We start from the raw sequence: 26,851 nt of genomic DNA, 5'->3' as shown, positions 1-26,851 counted from the left end.
CCACGAAGACCTAGGCTGTAGGGAAGGGACCGTTTGATGTGGAATGGGTGGCAGCTGTCATAATGGAGGTACTGTTGCTTGTTGGTGGGTTTGATGTGGACGGACATGTGAAGCTGGCCATTGGACAGATGGAGGTCAACGTCAAGGAAAGTGGCGTGGGATTTGGAGTAGGACTAGGTGAATCTGATGGAACCAAAGGAGTTGAGGTTGGAGAGGAAATTCTGGAGTTCTTCTTCACTGTGAGTCCAGATCATGAAGATGTCATCAATAAATCTGTACCAAACCTTGGGTTGGCAGGCCTGGGTAACCAAGAAGGCTTCCTCTAAGCGACCCATGAATAGGTTGGCGTACGAGGGGGCCATCCTGGTACCCATGGCTGTTCCCTTTAATTGTTGGTATGTCTGGCCTTCAAAAGTGAAGAAGTTGTGGGTCAGGATGAAGCTGGCTAAGGTAATGAGGAAAGAGGTTTTAGGTAGGGTGGCAGGTGATCGGCGTGAAAGGAAGTGCTCCATCGCAGCGAGGCCCTGGATGTGCAGAATATTTGTGTATAAGGAAGTGGCATCGATGGTTACAAGGATGGTTTCCGGGGTAACAGATTGGGTAAGGATTCCAGGCGTTCGAGAAAGTGGTTGGCATCTTTGATGAAGGATGGGAGACTGCATGTAATGGGTTGAAGGTGTTGATCTACGTAGGCAGAGATACGTTCTGCGGGGGATTGGTAACCAGCTACAATGGGGCGGTCGGGATGATTGGGTTTGTGAATTTTAGGTAGAAGGTAGGGGTGCAAGGTGTTGGTGGGGTCAGGAGGTTGATGGAGTCAGGTGAAAGGTTTTGCAGGGGGCCTAAGGTTCTGAGGATTCCTTGAAGCACCGCCTGGACATGGGGAATGGGATTACCTTGGCAAACTTTGTATGTGGTGTTGTCTGAAAGCTGACGCAGTCCCTCAGCCACATACTCCCGACGATCAAGTACCACGGTCGTGGAACCCTTGTCCGCCGGAAGAATGACGATGGATCGGTCAGCCTTCAGATCACGGATAGCCTGGGCTTCAGCAGTGGTGATGTTGGGAGTAGGATTAAGGTTTTTTAAGAAGGATTGAGATGCAAGGCTGGAAGTCAGAAATTCCTGGAAGGTTTGGAGGGGGTGATTTTGAGGACGGAACTGTTCCAGGCAGGGTTCAATTTGGATAGTGTCTTGGGGAGTTGGATCATTAGGAGTAGGATTAGGATCATTTTTCTTCGTGGCAAAGTGATATTTCCAGCAGAGAGTACAAGTGTAGGACAGTAAATCTTTGACGAGGGCTGTTTGGTTGAATCTGGGAGTGGGGCTGAAGGTGAGGCCTTTGGATAGGACAGAGGTTTCGGATTGGGAGAGAGGTTTGGAGGAAAGATTAACTACTGAATTGGGGTGTTGTGGTTCCAGATTGTGTAGATTGGAATTTTGAGGTTTTGGAGGGAGTGGAGCTGGAAGTGGGAGATTGAGTAGATGGGAGACACTGGGTTTGTGTGCAATGAGAGGAGGTTGAGGTTTGCTGGAAAGGTTGTGAAGGGTGAGTGAGTTGAATTTCCAGAGGTGGGAAACCAGGAGATTGGATAGTTTTTTGAGGTGGAGGGTGGCATGCTGTTCTAATTTGCGGTTGGCCTGTAGGAGGATGCCCTGAACAGCCGGTGTGGATGTGGGAGAGGAAATATTGAGGACTTTTATTAAGGATAGGAGTTGACGGGTGTGTTCATTGGCTGAGTTGATGTGTAGGTGAAGGATTAGGTGGGTGAGGGCAATGGATTGTTCAGTTTGGAACTGGTATAGGGACTGATGGAAAGAAGGGTTGCAGCCAGAGATGGGAACTTTTAAGTGTGAGGCCTTTGGGGGTAATGCCAAATGTTAGACAAGCCTGAGAAAATAAAATATGGGAGACACACAAACAAACGCAAACATACACACGAAATTCAAGCTTTCGCAACAAACTATTGCTTCATCAGGAAAGAGGGAAGGAGACGGAAAGACGAAAGGATGTGGGTTTTAAGGGAGAGGGTAAGGAGTCATTCCAATCCTGGGAGCGGAAAGACTTACCTTGGGGGAACAAAGGACAGGTATACACTCGCACACACACTACGCATCCATCCGCACATACACAGACACAAGCAGACATTTTGATATATTTTTCCCACGTGGAATGTTTCCCTCTATATATATATATATATATATATATATATATATATATATAGAGGGAAATATATATATATATATATATATATATATATATATATATACCAAACAAAAGCGCTGGCAGGTCGATAGACACACAAACATACACACAAAATTCTAGCTTTCGCAACCAATGGTTGCCTCGTCAGGAAAGAGGGAAGGAGAAGGAAAGACAAAAGGATATGGGTTTTAAGGGAGAGGGTAAGGAGTCATTCCAATCCCGGGAGCGGAAAGACTTACCTTAGGGGGAAAAAAGGACAGGTATACACTCGCACACACACACATATCCATCCACACATACACAGACACAAGCAGACATTTCTGTCTAAAAAGAAAGATGATGAAACTTACCAAACAAAAGCGCTGGCAGGTCGATAGACACACAAACAAACACAAACATACACACAAAATTCTAGCTTTCGCAACCAATGGTTGCCTCGTCAGGAAAGAGGGAAGGAGAAGGAAAGACAAAAGGATATGGGTTTTAAGGGAGAGGGTAAGGAGTCATTCCAATCCCGGGAGCGGAAAGACTTACCTTAGGGGGAAAAAAGGACAGGTATACACTCGCACACACACACATATCCATCCACACATACACAGACACAAGCAGAAATGTCTGCCTTGGGGGGGGGGGGGGGGGGGGGGGGACGGGTGTGCTGCTCGCACACACGCGCATATCTGTCCACACGTGTACAGACGCAAGCAGACATATTTATTAGGTCTTTTAAATATGTCTGCTTGTGTTTGTATATGTGTGGATGGATATGTGTGTGTGTGCGAGTGTATACCCGTCCTTTTTTCCCCCTAAGGTAAGTCTTTCCGCTCCCGGGATTGGAATGACTCCTTACCCTCTCCCTTAAAACCCACATCCTTTCGTCTTTCCCTCTTTGCTGATGAGGCAACAGTTTGTTGCGAAAGCTTGAATTTTGTGTGTATGTTTGTGTTTGTTTGTGTGTCTGTCGACCTGCCAGCACTTTCATTTGGTAAGTCACATCATCTTTGTTTTTTTATATATATAGCTGATTTTTGCAGACTATCTGTACCATTAATTTCAACCCTATGCATTCTTCCAGTTAAATATGAATTAAGCCAATTGTTTCAGTGTCCCACTCATAGCACAATACTTAAGCTTATCTAGAAGAATTTCATGATTCACATAATCAAAAGCGTTTGAGGGATCACAAAGTATCCCAATGGATGATGTTGGGTTATTCAATGCACAAAAGCGTTTGAGGAATCACAAAGTATCACAATGGATGATGTTGGGTTATTCAATGCATTTAATATTTGATAAGTGAAAGCACATATAAATTTTTTGTTGAAAAGCCTCTCTGAAAATCAAATTGACAATTTGTTAGTAATTCATTTTTACAAATATGTGATGCTACTCTTGAATACATTACATTTTCAAGAATTTTGGATAAAGCTGTCAGAAGTGAGATTGGGCAGTAGTTGTTAGCATCAGACCTATCCCCTTTTTTATGCAATTGTTTAACAATAGCATATTTCAGTCTATCCGGAAAAGTGGCCTGTTTCAGTGAGCTACTACATATGTGGCTGAGAATCCTACTTATTTGTTGGGAACAAGCTTTTAGTATTCTGTTAGAAATGCCATCAATTCCATGTGAGATTTTACTTTTCAATGAATTTATTATTTTCCTAATTTCAGTAGGAGAGGTGGGTTGAATTTCAATTTTATCAAATTGCATAGGTACTGCCTCTTCCATATACTGCCTTGCATTTTCTAATGAATAGCTGGACACTATTTTCTCTACAACAATTAAAAAATGATTATTAAAAATGCTTTCTACTTCTGACTTCTTGTTAACGAACTTTCCATTGAGTTTGATAGGAATACAGTCTTCCTGTGCTCTCGGTTGCCCTGTTTCCCTTTAAACAATACTCCCATTTATGATTACATGTGCTAATCTCAGACATAATGCACATACTTCTAACTACAGTAACAAATCCAAGATGGATGACAAAGAAAGCTGATAGATGAGTGTAAACTCAGTTACAATTATGAATACAAAGGAAAAAGTATTGGTGTTTATTCAAGTTCTGCAAATATAGTAGAAATAAAGACAGTTCGGGTACAAATAGTGCTCTAGAGCTTGCAGATCACAAAGCCTCCACACCACTGCTAAGTCCAGTCAACAGAAAACAGATATAAACAATCCATGGGCTGAAGAACTTTCTAGTATGTTGTAATTAATTACCCAGTCAGATTAGTCTTGCTAACAGAACTGAAAAAAGAGAAACTAATCTGGCTGATAATTTTGTTGTGAGAATAGGAGAAAATCTTAAATAGTGCAAGTAGACAGCTGGAATAAATGCAGAGTAGCATCGGTAAGAAGTTCAAAGAAGTGAGGACTATTCTTCTACAATATCAGAAAGCGTTTGTTGATAAATTGCAGCGAGATATGCTAGAAAGCCAAAATTATACTGCTGGTCCAGTTACTCAAGATCTTGCAGATTTTACAGAAGAATAAGATAATAAACACACCATGTTATCTTCATACACAAACAAAATAAGACAGGAGCTTGAAGAATGTATTAATAATGCTGGAAGTGTTGGAGAAGAGCAGGGTACAAGTCTTAATTTGAAGGTGCAAGAAGTAACCATGAAACAGGGAAGGTTAACAGCACAGATGACTCACATTAGACACCTGGTGACAAAGGACTGTTGTTGTGTGACCTTGAATGAAAGGTGTGCGCAGGTCCCAAATGGTGTGACTGGACACAACTACAAGAGATACAAACCTTTGCTGTGAAGCCAATCGAAAGTTTCAGCTGGCAATGTGTGTGCAGCAGTGACGCAAGTGATGATGAGTGAAGACAGGCACACTTTGTAGAGAGCAGCAAATTAAACAGATTCAAACCCAATGCAAATGCCCATCCTGTTGCATTTATTACAAGTTTTAGAGGTATGCTACCATCACTATGGACCAATGCTGAAAACATCTCAAATGTTTCTAACCATTTGGATCCTCTCATCACCCCCAAAAACTAGCTACAAAAAGGAGCACACCCCCCCCCCCCCCCTCGCCCCAACCCCAGTGTCACCCATTAGCACCCTGGAATGGAACAACTCAACCACATCCTTCATCATCACCCCCTGAAATGAGGGATATCCTACCCAAGATCATTTCCACACCTCCTAAAGTATTGTTCTATTGCCCACCCAACCTCCACAAAATGCTAGTCCATACCTATGCCACTACCAATCCCAATCCTTTGCCAGAGGGATCATATACCTGTGGAAGACCCATGTGCACGAGCTGCCCAACCCCCCCCCCCCCCCCCACCACCACTTCATAAACCAGTCTGTGACAAAGGCATATCCTGCCCCATCAGAGGCTGGGCCACCTGTGAAAGCAGCCATGTCTTATACCAGCTCTGCCACAATCATTGCACAGCTTTTTATATCAGTATAACTACCAACCAGCACTCCCCATCGGGATGAATGACCATCACCAAATTCTGGCCAAGAGCAAAGTAGACCACCCTGTGGCACAACATGCAGCTGAACATAACATGCCCGATTTCAATGGCTGCTTCTCAATGTCCGTCATATGGAGCCTCCCTTCCACACCAGCTTTTCTGAACTGCGCAGATGGGAGTTATCCATACAACAAATTCTCTGCTCCTGAAGTCATCCCAACCTCAATTTATAGTAACCTAATGTCCCCATGCACTCCACCCAACAATTTTCACCCTCTCAGTCTTATCACCTCTTCCCAGTTCACGTCACTGCACCCTCACTGTGCACCACTCTCTGCGAACACACCCACCAGTCTTTCCCCTTCTCTGCTCCTTTCCTCCCCCCCCCCCCCCCTCCCGCTCCTCCAGAGCCTCCCAATGCTGCACCTGGCATCCTTGTCTTCCCACCACCTAGTCCCTGCTCACTCCACTAGGCAGTGCTCATTTCTCTCCCACAACCATATCCTGCTATCCCTGCTCCTTCAACATCCAACCCGGATTGTTGCTTCCATTCGACCCAGTTGCTTAATATCTGTGATGTCTTGGTTAGAATTAGTACATTGTCATTGAATGATTTAGTGAATATCCAAATAAAGAAACTGATAGACAGAAGAACGACTTTCACTCATTTTATTATGTATATTAACAACTAAGTATTCTGCTTAATTTGCTTACTACATTTGATGTTTGATTAAAGAAAGAGGCTCTCAAAGGGATAAGTTTCATGACCATTCAGCATTTTGAATAATAAGTTTCTACAAAAGGGTTTCTTTTAAATGAGCACTGGTTTAAACTACAAATGTTAGCTTTAGTCTAATTATTTCTTGTGTCTGATGCCCATCTTCATACACATTTTAATGCATTTACATTATGTGTGAAGTAAATAGGATTTTTGTAACATTTATTTGTGTTTAATGCTTTAAAAAACTTCATGGTTTGCACATGAACCTGTTTTTTGCTCAAGTGTCAGATGTATTTGACTATCTGATTAATATTCCTTACATCTGATTAATATTGTATTTCAGTGATTTAATGTTTGCTTCTACAAAAAAATCCAGTTAAAATTGTTAAATATGTATGTCAAAACCTGGAGTGTGTGTAGGTTGCTTAATGCTCAATGATTGTAAAAGTTTAAAGCCACAAATGAAGGTCTACCTGCAGAGCAGTGGACAAGAGGATTTATTTTTGGAGATTTGATTTTGAGAAAATTTTACAATTTTGCAAAACAAAGAGAGATGGCACTTATAAGAGCACAACTGTCGATGCTCTTACTAATAATCAATCACAACATTTACTTCTGATGATAGCATACTGTTGGCCTTTCAGAATGTCCAGGAGGAACAGTTCATGCCAATAGGAGCTATGGCCTCTAATTAGATAGCGTGTAGTTGGTAGATGTGGGAGAAGCAGTTCAGTGTTGGACGGATCACCGATACGAAAGTGCGGTAACAGTGTTGGAGAAAGTTTAGTTGTTGAAGAAGTATTTCCATTATTAAGATTTTGACGCGTATAGTGAATGGAGAAAGTGTTTCCTTACGTATGGAAGAAGTTTTGTCATGTTTTCAAAGTTTCAAATGCTATAGTGGATGAGAGATATCAGAATATTACATGTGTGGCTGTCACTAATGCAACATGGAAGTTTAAATATTAATATACTCTGATTAAAATTACTTTATGATTGACAAATTGCGCTGGTGGAGGCAGTGTTTCTGGCATGCAGCCAGCCATACTTCACATGGCACTGTACATCCCTACAAAACAGGCAACACAGCAAATGTATGGCACTTGAGAAAGAGCTATGACTGGATGGTGGTAAGCCCCAATCATTCCATTCACTGAAATGTCAATCACAAAGTAATTTTAATCGAAGTATAACATGGCTGTCGATACTATTGGATACTGGAAGAGGTTATATTGTTAACCAGTGATTTAACTTAAACCTTCTGAACCTAATTTTGAGTTGACACTTTCCACTGTGGCTAGACGGAATTAGTGCTGCGAGACTGTTAGAGACAGACTAGGAACAATTAATAAAATATGTTTCAATTGAAATAAATGGTTTTAGTTTAGTCGTAAGTTGCACTGAGAAATATCTACTTATTATTTTTTGATGGTGACTAGTTGTGGACACCTGTGCCCATTCTCAAACAATCTGTACCCTAAATGTGACAAATGCAGGCAATAGCCCATGAATGGAAAGTGCTCCTGGAGTACTCAAAGTGGTACACGGCTGTTCTTAAGTCAGTGACACACAGCTTTGATTACTGCAGGTGCAGTTTCTGTACATGGGCTATGCTGTGGCCAACCCCGCCCACTTCATACGTCGTAGCGCCTTCTGCATCGGTATCCCACTTCACATCCAACCAACACGGGATGTCTATCACAAGGCATACATTCATCAGGAAAACCGTTGTTGTCTGTGTTGTCAACACAAATATTTACTGGTGCAACAACACAACACAACACCACGTCCCCACCAAAAGTTGTCAGAGACCACTACCCATTTGCAAAGCCAGCAGAACAGCTTCACCAGAGGTCGCAGCTAGCCCAGGAACTACTCTGATACGCCAGGCATGTGATCACAAATAGTTCCGGCAGATAAATCCGCCAAATGGGCTTTATAGGGCAGAGCAATGGCGACACAGGGTAGTTCGACGCGCCGCTTGTAAGTACACAGAGCTGCCACCCTGGCAGCCACGGCCAGACGCCTCTTCTAGCTGGCCGATCTCTTACAGATGGACTTGGTATAGTCGACGAACATCTTGACACTGTAGAGTTGTTTTATTGTGATCTCTCACTGTGAACATTGGGTCTTTTCTATTATTATTTGTTGCTCTTTTGGAGATTGTATTACTGTTTCGTTTTGGTGAGCCCAATAAATTGCTTTTGGACTTGTGTTTTACACATTTCTATTCTGTTAGCGCAGATACTTCAATGGCGAAGAGTTGGTTTAAGAATTTCCCACACTTCCTCAGTTGTTGTCCACTATGACAGACAGTACTCCAGGTATTGATGAACCCTCAGCGCGAGGCATAGTGCTGTTAGAAAGTATGCAACAAACGAACGAGCACATTTTTTCTCACTTCTGTGGGCCCAGAAGTTTATCACCTTCTGCAACAGTTGCATCCCGAAGCAGAACCTCACGTTCTCTCCTACGAGGCGTTGACTTCTAGCCTATTGGATGATTCTGATTTTCAGGTCCATGTGGCGGCGGCATCTCACAAGTTGTTCTGTTGTCAGAAGCTTCCCACGCAGTCTTACAGGGAATGGATTGCTACGCTGCAGGGTCTCTCCCGTGACTGTTATTTTTTCTGTGGCAATCCCCACTGCAAGCAGCCTTATGGTTCAGCACTCATTCATGACATGATACTTGTCCATGCCCCAGATGATACCTTACGGACTGATCTTCTAAAGCTGAAAGTTCCCTCTTTAGACACCTGTTTACCCATTATCCATGCTCATGAGCAGTCTTTTCGCTCTGCTTCCACACTGCAGTCCCCAGTGTAGGTCTTCTTCACATCACTGCAGCCGCTGCAGAAGCGCCGGGGGCCCCTCCTTGGGCCGCGCCTTCCCTCCAGGACCAGGGCACCAGTCCCTACCTGTGGCAACAGCAACGGCAGCCGCAGCAACAACGGTTGCCCTCCTGTAGTCAATGTTTTGTCACACATCAGAGGCAAGAGTGCCACTCGTGTCAGATGTGTGTGTGTGTGTGTGTGTGTGTGTGTGTGTGTGTGTGTGAAACCTGTTTGGCTGCGGAAAGCAGGGTTACAGAGCAGAGGCCTGTCAGTTGTCATCGTTGATGCTTTGGACGCCTCCGACTCCGTGGTGGATGAGACGGACCTGCTGCCGCCAATTTCCTTCTTGCAGTCAGTTTTTACACACCCGAGTGCAGCGATCACTCTGACTGTGCGGTTGGATGGCACTCCTCTCCCTTTCCGTGTGGATACAGGATCCTCCTTCGCCATCATCGAAGGGGATTCCCACTGTCATTTGGGTTCATTGCCATTTCATTAGTTCCATGCTTCCCAAAAGAGCTACAGCAATGACATCATCCGACTACAGGGGAGGTTCTTGGCTCGGATCCAGAACCTTACTCACGATGTCACGGCCCCGGTTTTGGTCCTCACCGCCCCCAAGGCTGCCAACTTATTGGGAATGGATCTTTTTTTCTCACTGGGCCTCCAGATAATACATGATTCGGGCCCGGCAGTCCAGTCGTTGTCAGCAGACAATTAATTGCAGCAGTTTCTGGATGACTTCTCAGACGTGTTCTGTGCCACATCCCCAGGGTTCTCCGGGTTCGAAGCCCATATCGAACTCCTCCCCTCGGCGGTCCCGAAGTGCCACAAGGTTCGCTCAGTACCGTTCACCCTCAGTGACAAACTTCGCGTTTGTGGGGATTTTAAGGCCACTTTCAACTCTTAGTCTGTTACTGACTCCTATCCCATACCCAAGGTTGTTGACATCCTGTCCAGGTTGGCTGGCGGCAAGATGTTTGCCAAAATTGACCTGTGGGATACCTACCTCCAGTTGCCTTTGGACGATTCGTCAAAAATGATCTAGGCAAGCAACACCTCGTTTCAGCTCTTCTGTTACAACCGTCTCCTGTTCGGGGTCACCAGTGTTCCGGTCATCTTCCAGTGCTATTTGGAAACATTGACAAGAGACATTCCGAGGACAGGTAATTGGAGACTGTATTATTGTTTTGTTTTGGTGAGTCCAATAAATTGTTTTTAGACTTGTTTTTTCCATATTTCTATTCTGCTAGCACAGATACTTCAGGCTATCACCTGTATTTGTCACATTTATGGCACAGATAGTTTGAGAATGGACACAGGTGTCCGAAACTAGACACCATCAAGAACTAAAAAATAGGTACTTCACAATACAAATTATGATGAAGCTACAACCATTTATTTCAATTATAGGACAAGTTGCTGACCTATTTTTCACCTACAGCATGCTGTAAGTTCATAAAGAGCGCCTTTTTATTATTTCACAAATATTGTTAAATATAGACCTCTACAAGTGTAAGAAGCAGTGCATAGGCCAATTCAGGAATACACAGAATTCAGTAACCATTGACATATCTGGATGTAGCCACCACCCCTTATCTCTCATTCGTCTGATATCCAAGATAACTACACTGTTTTCATTCGAATTTTAGTATTGGGACAGTTAAGTAGTGTTCTTGCTATGTGACCTTGGGCAGCTGTCTTGAGGTGTAGCGTTGGTAGAGAAACTGGTGTGTCGCATGAAACACCTTAAGTGTCGTTGTTTCACCTATGAGTTATGCTGCCAAGGCAACTTCCAGGGTGCCGATGAAGGGGGACCACATTCACCTTAGAATTAGTGACAGGTTGCAATCTGTTAGCATCTCCTGAAGAGCAGCAAGAATGTGAGGACTGGCCTTGTGGCCTCATCCACTCACCCTACGAGTGGACAAGTGGCTGCTCCTTTGCCATGGTCTGAGCATGCACATGGGGGAGGGAGTTAGCTATTATCAGGAGCTCCAATGTTAGATATGTTATAGATCCCCTAGGGGAAATAGGATTCAAGGTCAGAGCTGGAAAGATGTCCAGTGCACCCTCAGAATGCCTGCTGGAGGGCCTAATTTGAGACATGCAGGTGGCCCTGTCTGCTGCTATCGAAAATGCAGCGTGCTATCATCTGCAATTTGTGACTCGTGCCAGCACCAAGGACATTTGTTGCTTGGGCACTGAGGCCATACTCAGTTCCTACAGGCAGCTGTTGGAAGTGGTGAATGTTGCTGGCCTGGCTTGCTGGCTGAAAATAGAGCTTAAGATTTACCATATTGTACCCGGGACTGATAGGGGTCTTTTGGGTTTGAGCTGAGTGAATGGTCTCAACCAGAGGTACCCTCAATTCCATCACAGTCTTGGCAGCAGATTTCTGGATGCATGTTATGGGATGTAGAATTGTAAGGTCAGGGGTGCTCTACAAAGAGGGAGCACCTACATGCTTAGCAACTACATGTGGAGTGCAGATGAAGGATTTTAGGCTAGGCATTAGTTTGAGGTTCTGTGATGAATGCTGGCCAGTCAATATGCTGACCAAAAATCAGATCACAAACATAGTAAAGACCCTTTAAATGTCAAGATGTTAACAGTAAATTGACAAATCATTCACAACCAAGTACCAGAATTCACTGCCCTTCTGTAAAGATACCCCGCTCAAATTACTCTTGGAACCATGAGTTGGATGAAGCATCAAGTAGAAAGCTCTGGAATATTTAACGAGGCATGTAACATAAATTGAAAAGACAGGTTAGAATCACAGGAAGGGGAGAGATCACTGGAATCAATAAAAACATTATGTCTATGGAGATCAAAATTGAGCCCGACTGTGACGTTTCTTGGATGTGGATAACCAGCCTACTTGAACTCAAATTAATCATCACACTTTTTACTGGCCACTTGATACCTCTCTAATGATTGTACAATCAATACAAGAAAGTCTATGCTCACTGGTGCAGAAGAACCCTGTCCATGCAATTGTGACCTGCCAAGTATAGACTAGGGTGTTTATTGATTCACTGCAGGTAGTATTGACAGACAGTCTTGCGAAATGGTTCCAAACACTATAACTAAAAAATGACTTGAGCACATAGTTCAACAACACACCTGTAATGAAAATGCATGGAGTCACATGCATCTGATGACAGCCTGCCTGGGGTATTGCAGGCTGGCCACAGAAGCCGCACCTGCTGGTTGAATGGGCCCCACGGGACTGCACTATGCACCCTCTTTTCTTTGCTGGTTTTATCCTGAAGGCTGTACGGAAATGTGAGTCTTGTGGGCCAGTGCAATTTGAGCAGTGAAATAGGCATAATGAGTGAACAGTGAAGTTTGAGAACGCAACAGCAGCAAGAGTGAATTATTCACTTCCACAATGAGTGTTTATTTATGACTTCTATGTGCAGACAAAGTCCGCTTGTACTGTTCGGAGATTATTTGCACAGAAGTTTCCAGGTATTCAAGTTCCGAGTCGTGATGCAGTTCACAAATTAGTGAATAAATTTTGTGAAACGGGAAGTGTTCAAGACAAGAAGCGTAAACGGCGATGTACAGTGCTCACAGAAGCTCATTTCAATGACATTGCATACCACCTGGAAAATTCCCCTAAGAAGTCTCTTAGTCATCTTTCGCAGAAACACAAATATTGTGCATCTCTGTGCAAAGAGGTGTTAAACTGCTTGGGCTAAGAGCCTATAAAGTGTTAGTAGTACAAGAACTTCAACCTGGTGATTCTGCGCACAGGGTTAAGTTTTGCTAATTTATTTTAAGACAACTGCATGACAGTGAAATGGATCCTTACCTCATTCTGTTTTCAGAAGAGGCTTGGTTCCATGTATACAAGTATGTTAATTCCCAAAACTGCCGACATTGGAGCACAGACAGAACTGTTGTGCTTCATGTGGAACCCCTTCATGATCAAAAAAATAGAGATGTGGTGTGCAGTTAGTGGTGACAGAACAACAGGACAATTTTTTTTTAATGACACAGTTACAAGTGAAAGTTATGTGCAAAACATTCTGCGTGCGTTTTTTAATTAAATGCATGACAGACAACGAAGCTCTGCATTTTTTCAACAAGATTCGGCAAGGGCTCATACGGCTAATGTTTCTTTTCATGCAATTCACAATTTGTGTGATGAAAGAGTGATTAGTAGCAATAATAATTTCTTGAGTAGATGTCAAAAATGCTTGAAAAATAATTGCAGGCCATTCCAGCATCTCCTTGCATGACATGGGTGAGTACAAAATTTATTTGCTTGTATTTTAAATGTAGTCATGTCGTACCGCAGCAGTACATGGGCGACACGGCATCTGATTGCCGGGCAATGGAGCTCCCGCTGCCTGGCATCTACTGCACCACACAGGCAGTCTTCAGATAAACGGAACACCCTGTATTTTAGACCTGTTATCTACAAATGGGTCTGACTTTATTGACAGTGTCAGTATAGTCAGGGGTTAATAAATGCAATGTCATAAATCTATCAAGAAGTTTTGTTGCTGGAAAGAGTAGATAAGCAGTTGTTAATGCCCTACTTCGACAATGAATGGATGTTGTTTAGTTCCAACATGATGGGTATAGTAGAATTATGAGAAAAGTTTCAACCGTTGAAAATCGCACTCTAGAGAAGAATATGCTAGCTAAGTGGATTACGGGCAGAAAATACCAATCACGGTTTAATAACAAATACTGAAAACCCTGACAAAACAGTGATTGATGCATATTCTGTGAAAAAGAGTACACAAATGTCAACAGGCAAAATTTCCATCAGATATAATTACATCATCATCTTTACCAAGACTTTTCTTTCTTCCAGAGACACAAAATCACAGGTTATATCATAGCGCCCACCATCTGGTTAAAGAATATTACCTAACTGTAATTATAGCTCAATGAGTTCTGTATCTTTGTTGAAACTACTAAGGCGTTATATGTTATCATTGGATTTTTGTACAGATACCTGAAATAGCCTATGACTGAAACTGTAAAATAGTACACAAATAAAGAGAAAAGGAGAGCTGTAGGTAGTATCAAATCATTCAAACAAAGTTCTGAATTCCTTTCTTATGATTGCTACAAGCAATAATGTATTCTTGGTCTCCTTAATTCTTCCCTTTGTAGCCTAAGCTAGTAAGTTCTACTGTCCAATTACTTATGAACTTCTTGGATTGAATTCTTTTCTGAGTCATCTCCAAAATATTACTTCTTGACAAACTGAACATATGAGATCACAGCATCTCCTGGAGATTTTCACTGATTTGAAAAATTGTATCTGTAGTTCCATCTTCCGGTCTCACATTACTGCTGCAAACTGAAGCTCACAATTATGCAAACTTTTCCTGTTCAGTACCAAATCAGTTTGCTGTATCAGGACGAACTGTAATGTTTCCACTATTATATAGCAATTTAGTAGCACTCCCTGCATTGGCAAAAATGACCAGCATCACTCCTTAAATTATATGAAAATTGGAGGTGTAGAAGGAAAGAACAGAGACCACACAGTCATATAAATTGATAGGCCTAGATGGGCAATGAATCCACCTTCTTCAGTGCAGATGCACAAGTACATCTGATCTCTGTGGGAATCTCAGAAGAGTGAATCTGGAGGAAATGGATGGGGTCTGTCAATAGGGGGCGAGCGATAGGAATGTGGACCGGACGTGAGGTGAGCCGAGATCGTAGGTGCAGTTGCGATAACACTGTGTCCCGGATGGCAAAGTGGTTACCACACCTGCCTAGCAAGCAGGTCACGGGGGCAAATCCTGGTCAGGTACACATTTTCATTTGTCACCACCGATTCCAAATAATGTCCCAATGCAGCTGGCAGCAGTGATCCCTCCCCTTTATTTTCCTTTCCTTTCTTCCCCTCTCCACCTTCAATTTACATATAATGTATAACATCTGTGGATTCTGTATGGTGTCTTGTTTTTTGGACACGTCTGAAAGAATAGACATCACACATTCATACAAAACATAACGCTTTAAACTGGCTGTACTGAAACATTCCACATTAAAATAATGTGGGGATTGCTTGCATTAATTTACGTACCTGACAATCTGTGGCAGTTAAAACATCAGTTCATCTTAACAATAAGATTGCGTGAATTATACAGTTAGGAATAATTGTTTACTTAAACGAAAAATATGATTTACAAATATGAATTTGCAAACTGCAATTTTAAACAATAATTTTAGTTAATCTTTAAGAACAATTCAATGGTAAAACTATCAGTGTAGTGACAACAAACATAACAGATATGCACCAATATTCTACAACAGATAAGTTACTGCTTCAAATATTTGTTTTCTGTCCATTTGGACTGTGAAGACTACTGTGTACTAAAAACTATTATGTACAGTTTAAACTGTACCATGAAACATTATTTTTTATTTTATTATTCTTTCTTTAACTACTTATGTGGAGCATAGGACTGCAACAAAGGATCACCATCTTGTTCTGTCCTGTGTTAGTATTTTCACTTCTTCTCAACCTATTCCTTGCTGTTGACCTTCTGCTTCAAGTGATATTCTCCACATCATTCTGAGGTGGCCTCATGTCCATCGTTCCTGCAGGATCCAATAAAGTGCTTCTTTCACAACATGTTTAATTGGTCTCCTCAGTGTATGTTCTAACCACCGCCACTTCCTGTTTCTCATTTGCAGCTCAACTGGCTTCTGGTTAGTTCTTCTAGTTCTTCCTCAGAGTGTTTCGTTAGAGGTGACATTCGGCCACCATATCCCTAGGATGTTCCTCAGACATCTGTCATTGAATGTCTGCAGTTTATGGATTAGCTGCTTTGTCACTTTCCATGTTTCACATCCATATAGAAGCACAGAATTTACATTACCTTCAGATATGCGCAATTTGCTCCTTAATGTTATTTCCCTTGATCTCCAGATACAGTGGAGAGTTGTAAAAGTGTCTTTGGCTTTGGTGGTGCAGCTGTTACTGTCGTCTGTTGCACCACCATATGGTGTTATTATGCTTCCAAGGTATCAAAACTTATCCACCCTTTAGATTACCTGGCTCCTAATCTTAAGCTCTGCGGTGTTGTTATCATTTGCTTTTGTTTTTTGTGCATTAGTTTTCAAACTGACTTTCTAATGAAATATATGACACATTATGAAACATAATCATACTTTAATTTTTAAAACAGTATTTAGTTGTTAAAAAAATAAAAATCATCTAATAAATTGCTACACTGACACAGTTTTACATGCGCTTTCATAATTACCACAAAAACAAACAGAATGTGCCAACAGTCTTTAATTTTAACTGTTGGTCATAATCATTAGGCTGCAAAAGGCAATGTTACAATGAAATGAGAGGAGTGCCCTAAATTACACCAAGGTGAGGTTTAATGAAACCAACTAGGGTGTATCTCAATGTCCAATTCAAATGCTGATGACTTGCAACAATTAGTTCTGATATGATATCAACCTTTATGGAGTTTATAAAACATGCACGAGCAACATAGGTGTCTATAACTGAAGACTGTAAAAGTCTACAGGAAGGTTTTATCCAGCAGTGTATGTTAAATGACTGCTGATACACAAGAGTGCATACAAGATAAACCAGTCACTATATTACACATGAAAATCTATCTGTCATTTGAGGGAGGATTTTTAATAACAAACAAAACTATTTAATAGGCACTGCACTCATCCAACCAATTATTACCTGATACTGAGAGTAAGTACTCATTTAATCCAAAGCTCATCCTTCTTTCACCAAATAAAAATTTTTTTAAACTGAAAGAACATTAAAAGCATTACAAACTGGGAAGTACTTGTGCTGGAGGAGGAAGCCATGTGTTAGAGATTACAGCCAACGTGCAAGTGTGTAAGCAAAATGTATAAATATTTTGTGAGATTTTGCAGTCATTTTTAATGCACTCAAAAACTGATGTTAATCTTGACCATTGTATTTATTAATTTTACACTGCCTTACGTGTTTTGGCCTTTGTCAAGTAAGGATACAAAATATCTGGACTGTTGAACAAGATACTGCATACCTATGTTAGACAAATTCAATTTTGTTTTTCCCAAGAATGTGTTGTAAATATTTTGAACCTTTGAGAATGGTGCGAAGCAGAAACACATTAGGCAATATAAAATTATTAGATACGGTGGTCATGATTACTATAAGTTTTTGAGTGAAAACTTCATGTCTGTTTCATGGCTGATGCTGGATGGAGACCGTCCGTGGTCTTGTGGGCTTTATGTATCGCAGCTTAGTTACACACAACCAGCCACGTTTTCCTATTAATACGTCGCTTTATGGCTCAATAGCATAGTAATGGCATGCAAAGTAGTGACACACTGCTCTATGGTCACTCTCCCCAGGTCTTGCTTGCCATTTCATGAGCTATTTCATTTCAATGAATTCTCACATGTCCAAGTACCCACCACAAATCCATAATCTTCACTTCCTGCTGAAAACGGTAATGGTGTCATCGGTTTTTTGGGCTGTTTTGTTTAACAAGTAAAGGTACTGTATGGAATGAATATGAATTGGAGTAGATGACGAATTTCATGTTTTAATTATGTTTCAGCTGCTCTAGTGTCACACAATATTTAGCATCAAGAGATCTATTCTCATTTGGAAGATAATGAAGGGGAAAATAAGTATGTGACTTAAAATTTTCCACTAAATTTAAAAATGCCTGGGGTGTCTGCAATAACCAAGTAGGAGATTTATTTCAGTTCAGATGAAGAACCTAAATGCTTTCATATGATGAGCTCAAAATATGGTAGTGGAAACTGTACCTCTCTCCATTCTTAACTTACAGAATGACTGCACAACCTAACTTATTTCACAAGAATTAAATCGTCGTGGACTACAGAATCATTTAATAATATTTGAATTCTCTAATTAACAACAACAGTCACTTCAAACATACTTTTAAGGGAGTAGGAGACCTTAACAGCTGTAGTAAAAGAGGATAGTATGTTAGCAGGGAGAAAGAGAAAGAAAGAGATAAATGCCTTTTCTGTAAAAATATGAACAAACCTTGACTGAGAATGCTCTGCAATTCATTTTTTAATTATTTTCCACAGAGCCCATTAAGAAGGATAACCTTCAAGGATGTGGAGTGAGTCAAATGACTGGTGCCTACTCCAGCTAAATGTAACCTAGAAAATTATTAGGAAAACAGCTTCTTTGAAAATATTGCTACTTCCTCAGCTACATGAATTAGTTGCTGTTTACCTTCTACCTTCTATTGATTGCTTAATATTTACATAATTACATTTGTAGTTTTCAAACAAAATAGTTAACTACATCTGTAACAACAAAGTTTCCTTACAGTATACTAGTACCTGTCATGTGTCGTTACGATGAAGACTGCTACAACGAACTTTCTGTCCTTGAAGTTAAGCATTCTGATCTTTTGTAGAATAAGTGGATAATGTGGTATTTTTTAATCTCCTTTTGAATTGGTATGGATTTCTAGTTTATTTCTTCTTATTTTTATGCTCGATGGGAGCATATTCCACATATTTGCACCACAGTACCTATCTCCACTCTAAACTCCAGACGAGGAGGAAAAGTCTATATGGAAATTATTTTTATGTCTATTGTTGTATCAATCATAGTTTGGCTGAAACTGATTTTTATAGTCAACAACAAAAACCATTTAGAACTAAAGGTATTGGAAAATGACTGTAAGAATTCAAGATCATGAAAAAGGCCCCTACAAGATGTATTGACTATCTACTGTACAAAATATTAAAATATTCTTATTGCTTAGTTCCATTGTAATTGATTTATTTAGGTAAATTGCCACTGAAAATAATTTCATAAAGCAACAGTGAATGAAAACATGTTAATGAGCCAACACTCTTGTCTTTAAGTCAACAAAATGGGAAACGACACATTTAAAACACGAGTTCTCGTTCTCTCTCTCTCTGAGATTAAAATTTAAACTGTTTGCTGTGAACCAGTTGACGTTTTGAGCAGCTAACAGCTTGAGCTGTGTTTGTTAAGGTTGATGTGGACCCTTGTATGCTTGCGTCGGCAGCAAAAACTGCCATTTTTGATATGTCCTTTAACACTAGGACCGCCGAGTGGTCAATTTGACCACTTTTTATATTTTAACATGTTATTTTGCGGTCAATTTCTAATCTATGCTGTTGTGAGTTAATGACTTTTCCTAAATGTTTATGTAGATCAAATAAACAGTCCAATATTTATTTTATCTTCATTAGTTTTCTTTGAATGACCACTTATACTTAAATCCGCCGAGTGGTCACTTTGACCACATTACATGTATATTTGAAAACAGATTATTTAAAGATTGTTGTGCGTCACTCCCCGGATTTATTCTTAGCACTCGTCAACAATGTACTAAATATATTGGTTACTGAAGTTTATTCGCATTGTTTGAATTTAAAAGCTCAACAATGCAATGTGTCATTTATTGTTTGCTATTGGGTTTCGCATAAACAAGACTGATTATTTGAGTATTGGTCTCAGAGCAGTAGACATGGCTCAGATGTCACAGCGATACAAACCATGGCTACGGCCACTTTCAGATGAAGAAATTGTCACACTTTTGTATGAACTGGATGCTGAAAATGGTCCTGAAGTTGAGGACCTTGTGGAAGATTCTACAGATGAAGATTACCAACCTGTCACTAATGTGGAGAGTGACAGCTCCGAGACTGAAGATAAAGGTAATTTACATTCACTTATATTATTATTATTATTATTATTATTATTATCATTGTTACTACATGAATAATGATCACTATTATAATAAAGTTGACACTTCTACTGCTACTTCTGTTACTACTATTTTATTGTGTGGTATGTTATCTTTATAATGAGTTGTAGCTTTCTAATTGTCTCTTTCCTCACGCAGCTGCTGAACCAGGACAATGCTAGAGAAGGACCTACCCTGGGTAAAAAAAGAACTGCACCTCCTGTAAGTGGACCAATACAGAATCGACGTAGAAGAGGAGAACGAAGTGAGGGTTCACTTACAGAACCTGCTCAAAATTCCTGGGGAAGGACGGGATCACGGAGTGGACTGTAGCAGACTTCGGTGTTACTACTCCAGGTAGGATAGGTCAACAGAATACATTGAAAGAAACACAGGGACCTACTCCACATGCAAAGCAGCACGTCTCAAATGATAATGTTTCGAGTGCCTGGTGCCTTTTAGTTGATCAATCAATGTTGAAACACATAAAGAAATGCAAGAAGCAGAGGCACAACAGCTTCTTGGAAATGATTCCTGTAGTTTGCATTTAGAAGAATTAGATGTATTTGTTGCTTTATTATATGTTCGTGGTGCACTACGTGCCAGATGTATTGAAGTAGATGAGTTGTAGTCGAAAAAGTGGGGGGCCCCATTTTTCACTGACACAATGAGCAGAAACAGGTTTCGAGAAATTTTGAAATATCTGCGTTCTGATGAAAAATATACATGGTCGGAACGTTTGAAAAGTGACAAATTTGCACTTATATCAACTACTTGGAACCATTTTATAGAAAAATGTCAGTTGAATTACATACCTGGATCAAATGTCACTGTGGACGAAAAACTTTTCTCCAGCAGAACCAGGTGTCCGTATTTGCAATATATGCCGAATAAGCCTGATAAATTCGGAATCAAATTCTGGCTTCTAGCGGATGTAGAAACAAAATATCTGTGTAATAGGTTCCCTTATGTAGGAAAGAACAAACAGAGGCACCTAATGAGAAACTTCCAGAACAAGTAGTAATGAAGTTGGTAGCTCCATATCGCAATAAGGGGCAAAATGTGACTACTGATAATTTTTTCACTACGGTCACACTTGGGAAGACTGGAAAAAGAGAAAACTAGTCTTGTCGGCAGTATCAACCGTGCAAGAAAAGAAATTCCGAACACTATAAAAAAATGAAAACTCCTCTTTATACGTATGTTCTCTTGTAAAGGGACTGTTTACCAAGGGAAAACGAACAAAAATGTTCTTCTGTATAGCACCATGCACACAGATGTTGAAACACAAAATAATTCGAAACATCTTCCTGAAACAGTGAGCTTCTACAATAGCACAAAATTTGTTGTAGATGTCTTGGACCAGATGACGAGGAAATATTCTGTCTGCTCTGGTACTCCAACAGCTGTTACGATGAATCAGAGCCATCTCAACAGTAATGGGATACTTAACAAATCACAGTTTGGATTTCAAAAAGACTGTTCTTCTGAAAGAGCAATATACAATTTCTGCCTACATAATGGAGTCTTCAAACAGTAAAATGTCACCAACAGGAATTTTCTGTGACTTATCCAAAGCATTTGATTGTGTGAACCAAGAATTATGTTACAGAAATTAAAATTCTACGTTATAAATGGAACAGCATATGAGTGGTTTAAGTCATGTCTACAGAACAGGAAGCAAAAAGGTTTAAGTGGTTTAAGGGGAAGTTTCCTCACTTCATCTAACTGGGGTGAAATTACATTAGGTGTTGCACAGGGTTCGAACATGGGTCCCCTTCCGTTCTTGATATATGTGAATGACCGTCCTTCTTATCTGAAATAAGGAGCTAAACTGACACTGTCTGCTGATGACACAAGCATCATTATTAATCCAGTAAAAGAAACTCCAATAGAATATGATACAAATAATGTCTTTGGAAAAGTTATTATTTGGTTTTTTGCAAATGGGCTTGCTCTGAACTTTGAAAGAAAAAAACAGTACATCCAATTTTCTACTGCAAGGAGTACAGTTACTTTAATAAATATAACACAACAACAGAAGTCAGTAGCCAGGGTACGCATCTGTTTAAAAGGTTAGGAATTCTTACAGCAGCCTTACAGTATTTTCATTCAGCAATGAAGTTTGTTCTCAACAACATGGTAGAGCATACTAAGTTTTTGGGTATACATATAGATGAGGATCTTAAGTGGGAAATTCATATTTTGGATCTCTAAAGCGACTAGGTTCAGAAACTTTTACAATCAGAATGACTGCTAATTTTGAGGCCACAGAAATGAGCAAACTAACATACTTTGCATATGTTCACACTCTGATGCTATATGGAATAATATTTTGGGGTAACTCAACACTTTGGCAAAAAGTATTCATTGCTAAAAAAAAAGTGGTTAGACTAATGTGTGGGGCTCATAGTCACACATCTTGTACGCATGTGTTTAAAAGGTTAGGAATTCTTACAGTAGCCTTACAGTATTTTCATTCGGTAATGAAATTTGTTCTCAGCAACATGGGCCAGTTTAAATACAGCAGTGACACGATTATAACACCAAAAAAAAGAAACACGGAAACACGCTATCCTCTAATTAACGTATCTTTGGCACAGAAAGGGGCAAAATACGTGGCTGTAAAACTTTTCGATAAATTACCAGATGAAATAAAATGTCTGACAGACAGCAGTAATAGTTTAAAAAATAAACTGAAATCATTACTCCTCGACAACTCCTTCTATACAATAGATGAATTCTGGAATGGGAATAAATAAATCAATAGGTATAATACGAGGTGCATTCAAGTTCTAAGGCCTCCGATTTTTTTTTCTGATTAACTACTCACCCGAAATCGATGAAACTGGCGTTACTTCTCGACGTAATCGCCCTGCAGACGTACACATTTTTCACAACGCTGACGCCATGATTCCATGGTAGCGGCGAAGGCTTCTTTAGGAGTCTGTTTTGACCACTGGAAAATCGCTGAGGCAATTGCAGCACGGCTGGTGAATGTGCGGCCACGGAGAGTGTCTTTCATTGTTGGAAAAAGCCAAAAGTCACTAGGAGCCAGGTCAGGTGAGTAGGGAGCATGAGGAATCACTTCAAAGTTGTTATCACGAAGAAACTGTTGCGTAACGTTAGCTCGATGTGCGGGTGCGTTGTCTTGGTGAAACAGCACACGCGCAGCCCTTCCCGGACGTTTTTGTTGCAGTACAGGAACGAATTTGTTCTTCAAAACATTTTCGTAGGATGCACCTGTTACCGTAGTGCCCCTTGGAACGCAATGGGTAAGGATTACGCCCTCTCTGTCCCAGAACATGGACACCATCATTTTTTCAGCACTGGCGGTTACCCGAAATTTTTTTGGTGGCGGTGAATCTGTGTGCTTCCATTGAGCTGACTGGCGCTTTGTTTCTGGATTGAAAAATGGCATCCACATCTCATCCATTGTCACAACCGACGAAAAGAAAGTCCCATTCATGCTGTCATTGCGCGTCAACATTGCTTGGCAACATGCCACACGGGCAGCCGTGTGGTCGTCCGTCAGCATTCGTGGCACCCACCTGGATGACACTTTTCACATTTTCAGGTCGTCATGCAGGATTGTGTGCACAGAACCCACAGAAATGCCAACTCTGGAGGCGATCTGTTCAACAGTCATTCGGCGATCCCCCAAAACAATTCTCTCCACTTTCTCGATCATGTCGTCAGACCAGCTTGTGCGAGCCCGAGGTTGTTTCGGTTTGTTGTCACATGATGTTCTGCCTTCATTAAACTGTCGCACCAACGAACGCACTTTCACACATGCATAACTCCATCACCACATGTCTCCTTCAACTGTCGATGAATTTCAATTGGTTTCACACCACGCAATTTCAGAAAACGAATGATTGCACGCTGTTCAAGTAAGGAAAACGTCGCCATTTTAAGTATTTAAAACAGTTCTCATTCTCGCCACTGGTGGTAAAATTCCATCTGCCGTACGGTGCTGCCATCTCTGGGACGTATTGACAATGAATGCGGCCTCATTTTAAAACAATGTACATGTTTCTATATCTTTCCAGTCCGGAGAAAAAAAATTGGAAGCCTTAGAACTTGAAAGCACCTCGTACATGCATTTTGGGCCACTTAAGGGAATGGGGTACGTAATAAAAATTTTAAGCTTAAAAAAAAAACCTTGATTCATGCGTGCATTTCTTATGCTCTAGACACATTCCACATCATAATGGCTACCCTGAGATTGATCAATGGAACACGTAACTAAATAACTAATTAACTAATCAATCAATTTCAATTTTATCTCATCATCATCATCCATTTTTTTTAAATTGTGTCAGCATTTGTGTAGGATTACAAATATGGCATCTAGTAATACCCTACACAAAGCTGGTAACTCGCTATCAACATCAAAACCTGGTCCAACAAAATATGGCTGAATTTTAATTTTTTGCACCACAGTTTTGATGTTGTGTGGGGCTTTTTTTAAATGTCTTGATTGTAACCAAACACATCATTTGAAAAATGACTATCATTGAAACTGGTTGTGTAAATGATTTATCTTATCATGTTCTGTTTGTTCAGTATGAGTTTCTTTAGAGGAGCTTCGGATGCTTACTGAACATATTAAAAAGAACACAGGACACAGAGCACTCCTAACAAAGACAAATTCAATGCAGAAGTAAGCTATTGCTCAACTATTCCATTGCCCAAACATAAAGACTTTCACTAACAAGATGTCAAAATATTACAATGATAAAACTAATGTAGATACAAAGGGTGACAGATACTGGTTTATATGTGAGCGGACTAACCCTAGATTTGCAAGTTGATCCTGGAAAAGATTCTGGCTTAAATTTTTGCAACCATGATATAACTGTTTCTCCATGTATCAAAAGTTGATTCCCGTACTTTTCTTCATGCTGTTTTGCCAGTCTTGTCAGCTCTCCCTCCAAGCGAATTAATTCCTGTGGATTTAAGAAAAGAATAAGAATGACTACTTAGAATTTGTACATGTAGGTGCATTATCTTTTAACTGAAGAATCACTACTTTCTCAAATAGCTAGACTTCCATGGCCTCTGGAAAGAATAAGAAAAGTTTTAGTTATAATTAGTCAAATGACAAATTTGACAAGTGATCATTAAAAATTATAACAACAACAATCTGCTGGGAACAAATGTTGCTATGCCTTTATAGCAACAACATGAAACAACACAGAAAGCCTTTAAAACACAAATGTTTCAACATTTATAATTTACTTTGATGTGGGTTTTGAAAATATATGTTGCAAAAAGTTGCTATTCATGCTTTGCTTGTGTTTTGCTCTTTGTAACTACTATACAATTCCAAGTAGTAAAGCTTCTTCAAAGACATCAAACCAGATTCTGTAACTGAGTCTGTTCTAACTGGATTGTCACCCACCCATCACCAAAATAATGTATTTAGTTAGCCCATCATATGACCATAATTCCCTTTACCAATAGTTCTCCCATAATTCATATCAACATTTGCTGACAAAAAACTGAAAGTAATTTTACATCACAGATCTCGCCACTTATAGTTAAGTGTTTGTGTATTACTTGGCAAAGCGAGTAAGAGACCAGACAGTAGCATGAACGAACTTGGGGACATAATTAGGTAGAAAAGAATGAAGGAAGAAAAGAAGGTTAGGGTTTAGTGTCCCATCGACATTGAAGTAGTTACGGATGGATCACAAGCTCCTACTCTTTCAAGGATGGTGAAGGAAACTGACCGTGCACTTCCAAAGGAACCACCCTGGCATTTGCCTGAAACGATTTTCGAAAATCATGGAAAATCTAAAATTAGGATGGATGAATTTGAACCATTGTCTCCCAAATGTGTTTATGCCGACCATGGTGCCTCCTTGCTCGGTCCAGCTAGGTACATCGAAGCCCCATTGTACCGTGAATATTAGGAATCTGGTAAAACATCAAATCTCTGACATCAATGGGGCTGGAAAATGATCCTGCAAGAATGGGACCAATGATGACCGACGAGAATCGTTCAGTGTGACAGAAGTGCAACCTTTCTGCAAATTGCTGCATATTTCAATGATAGGCCATCAACCAGTGTTAGGGTGCGAACTATTCAACAAAAAATCATCGATACGGGCTTTTGGAGCCAGAGGCCCTGTCATGTACCATTGATGACTGCACAACACAAAGCTTTACGCCTCGCCTAGGCCCGTCAACACAGACATTGGACTATCAGTCCATCTCCAAGTGAGTGAAGGTCTTATTTGCACCCACACATCCACACCGGGGACCAGCAATATGAATGGAGGGAGAGTAATCACTCTTCTGGCCAAACAGTCGGCCAGTTCATTCCCTAGGTTACCCACATGATTTGGGCCAGAGAAGGACAACTGAGCAATCAGATGAAGTTCAGGAAGAAGGTTATCAGTAGTAGAGACGGCAGGATGATAAGAGTACCACCGGTCAATAACCGGAAGCATTGAGTCATTAAGTATTAAAATGGGATCAAGAGAGGCCCATTTAATAAAGTGTAGAGCTTTGTTAACAGCTATCAGCTCTTCTGGCAATGAATGGTATTCCCAATCAGCAGAGATTGTAAAAGCATATCTAAGTTTTAGAGTCATCAGCGTAAAGGACGGTAGCACCTTGAAACTCCTGAAGAACTGAATGTAACAAAGCTCGGTCATGGAGCAAAAAAAAAATCGGTCCTAATTTGTGGCTTGCGCAGCAACCATGGGGGGCTAAACAAGAAAATGCAGGCAGTATATCCAGGGAGGAGAAAGCAGAGAGCATGGCAGAGGGCTATCAGGTGCATTTCAGCTGGTAATCACACAGAGAGTGCGCTTCATACCTCTTGTATGAAAAAAAAAAAAAAAAAAAAAAAAAAAGGGATACATTGGATGATCAGGGAACTGTCAACAAGTGATTGCATAGGAGACC

General features: G+C 40.6%; 1 protein-coding gene across 1 annotated transcript in view; it reads right to left on the bottom strand.

Moving 5' to 3' along the window:
* The window catches only part of LOC126419338 (uncharacterized), a 111,457-nt gene that overhangs the window by 17,579 nt on the left and 67,027 nt on the right, over positions 1–26,851 (bottom strand). The window contains exon 5 of the mRNA XM_050086525.1: positions 24,730–24,882. Within this exon, the coding sequence (XP_049942482.1) occupies positions 24,730–24,882 (153 nt within the window). The remainder of the gene's footprint in view (positions 1–24,729; positions 24,883–26,851) is intronic.

The sequence above is a fragment of the Schistocerca serialis genome, chromosome 1 (genome assembly GCF_023864345.2).
Source record: "Schistocerca serialis cubense isolate TAMUIC-IGC-003099 chromosome 1, iqSchSeri2.2, whole genome shotgun sequence".
NCBI classification, from domain to species: Eukaryota; Metazoa; Arthropoda; class Insecta; order Orthoptera; family Acrididae; genus Schistocerca; species Schistocerca serialis.
Note: the sequence above shows the minus strand (reverse complement) of the source record. Positions and strands in the feature narration are given on the sequence as shown.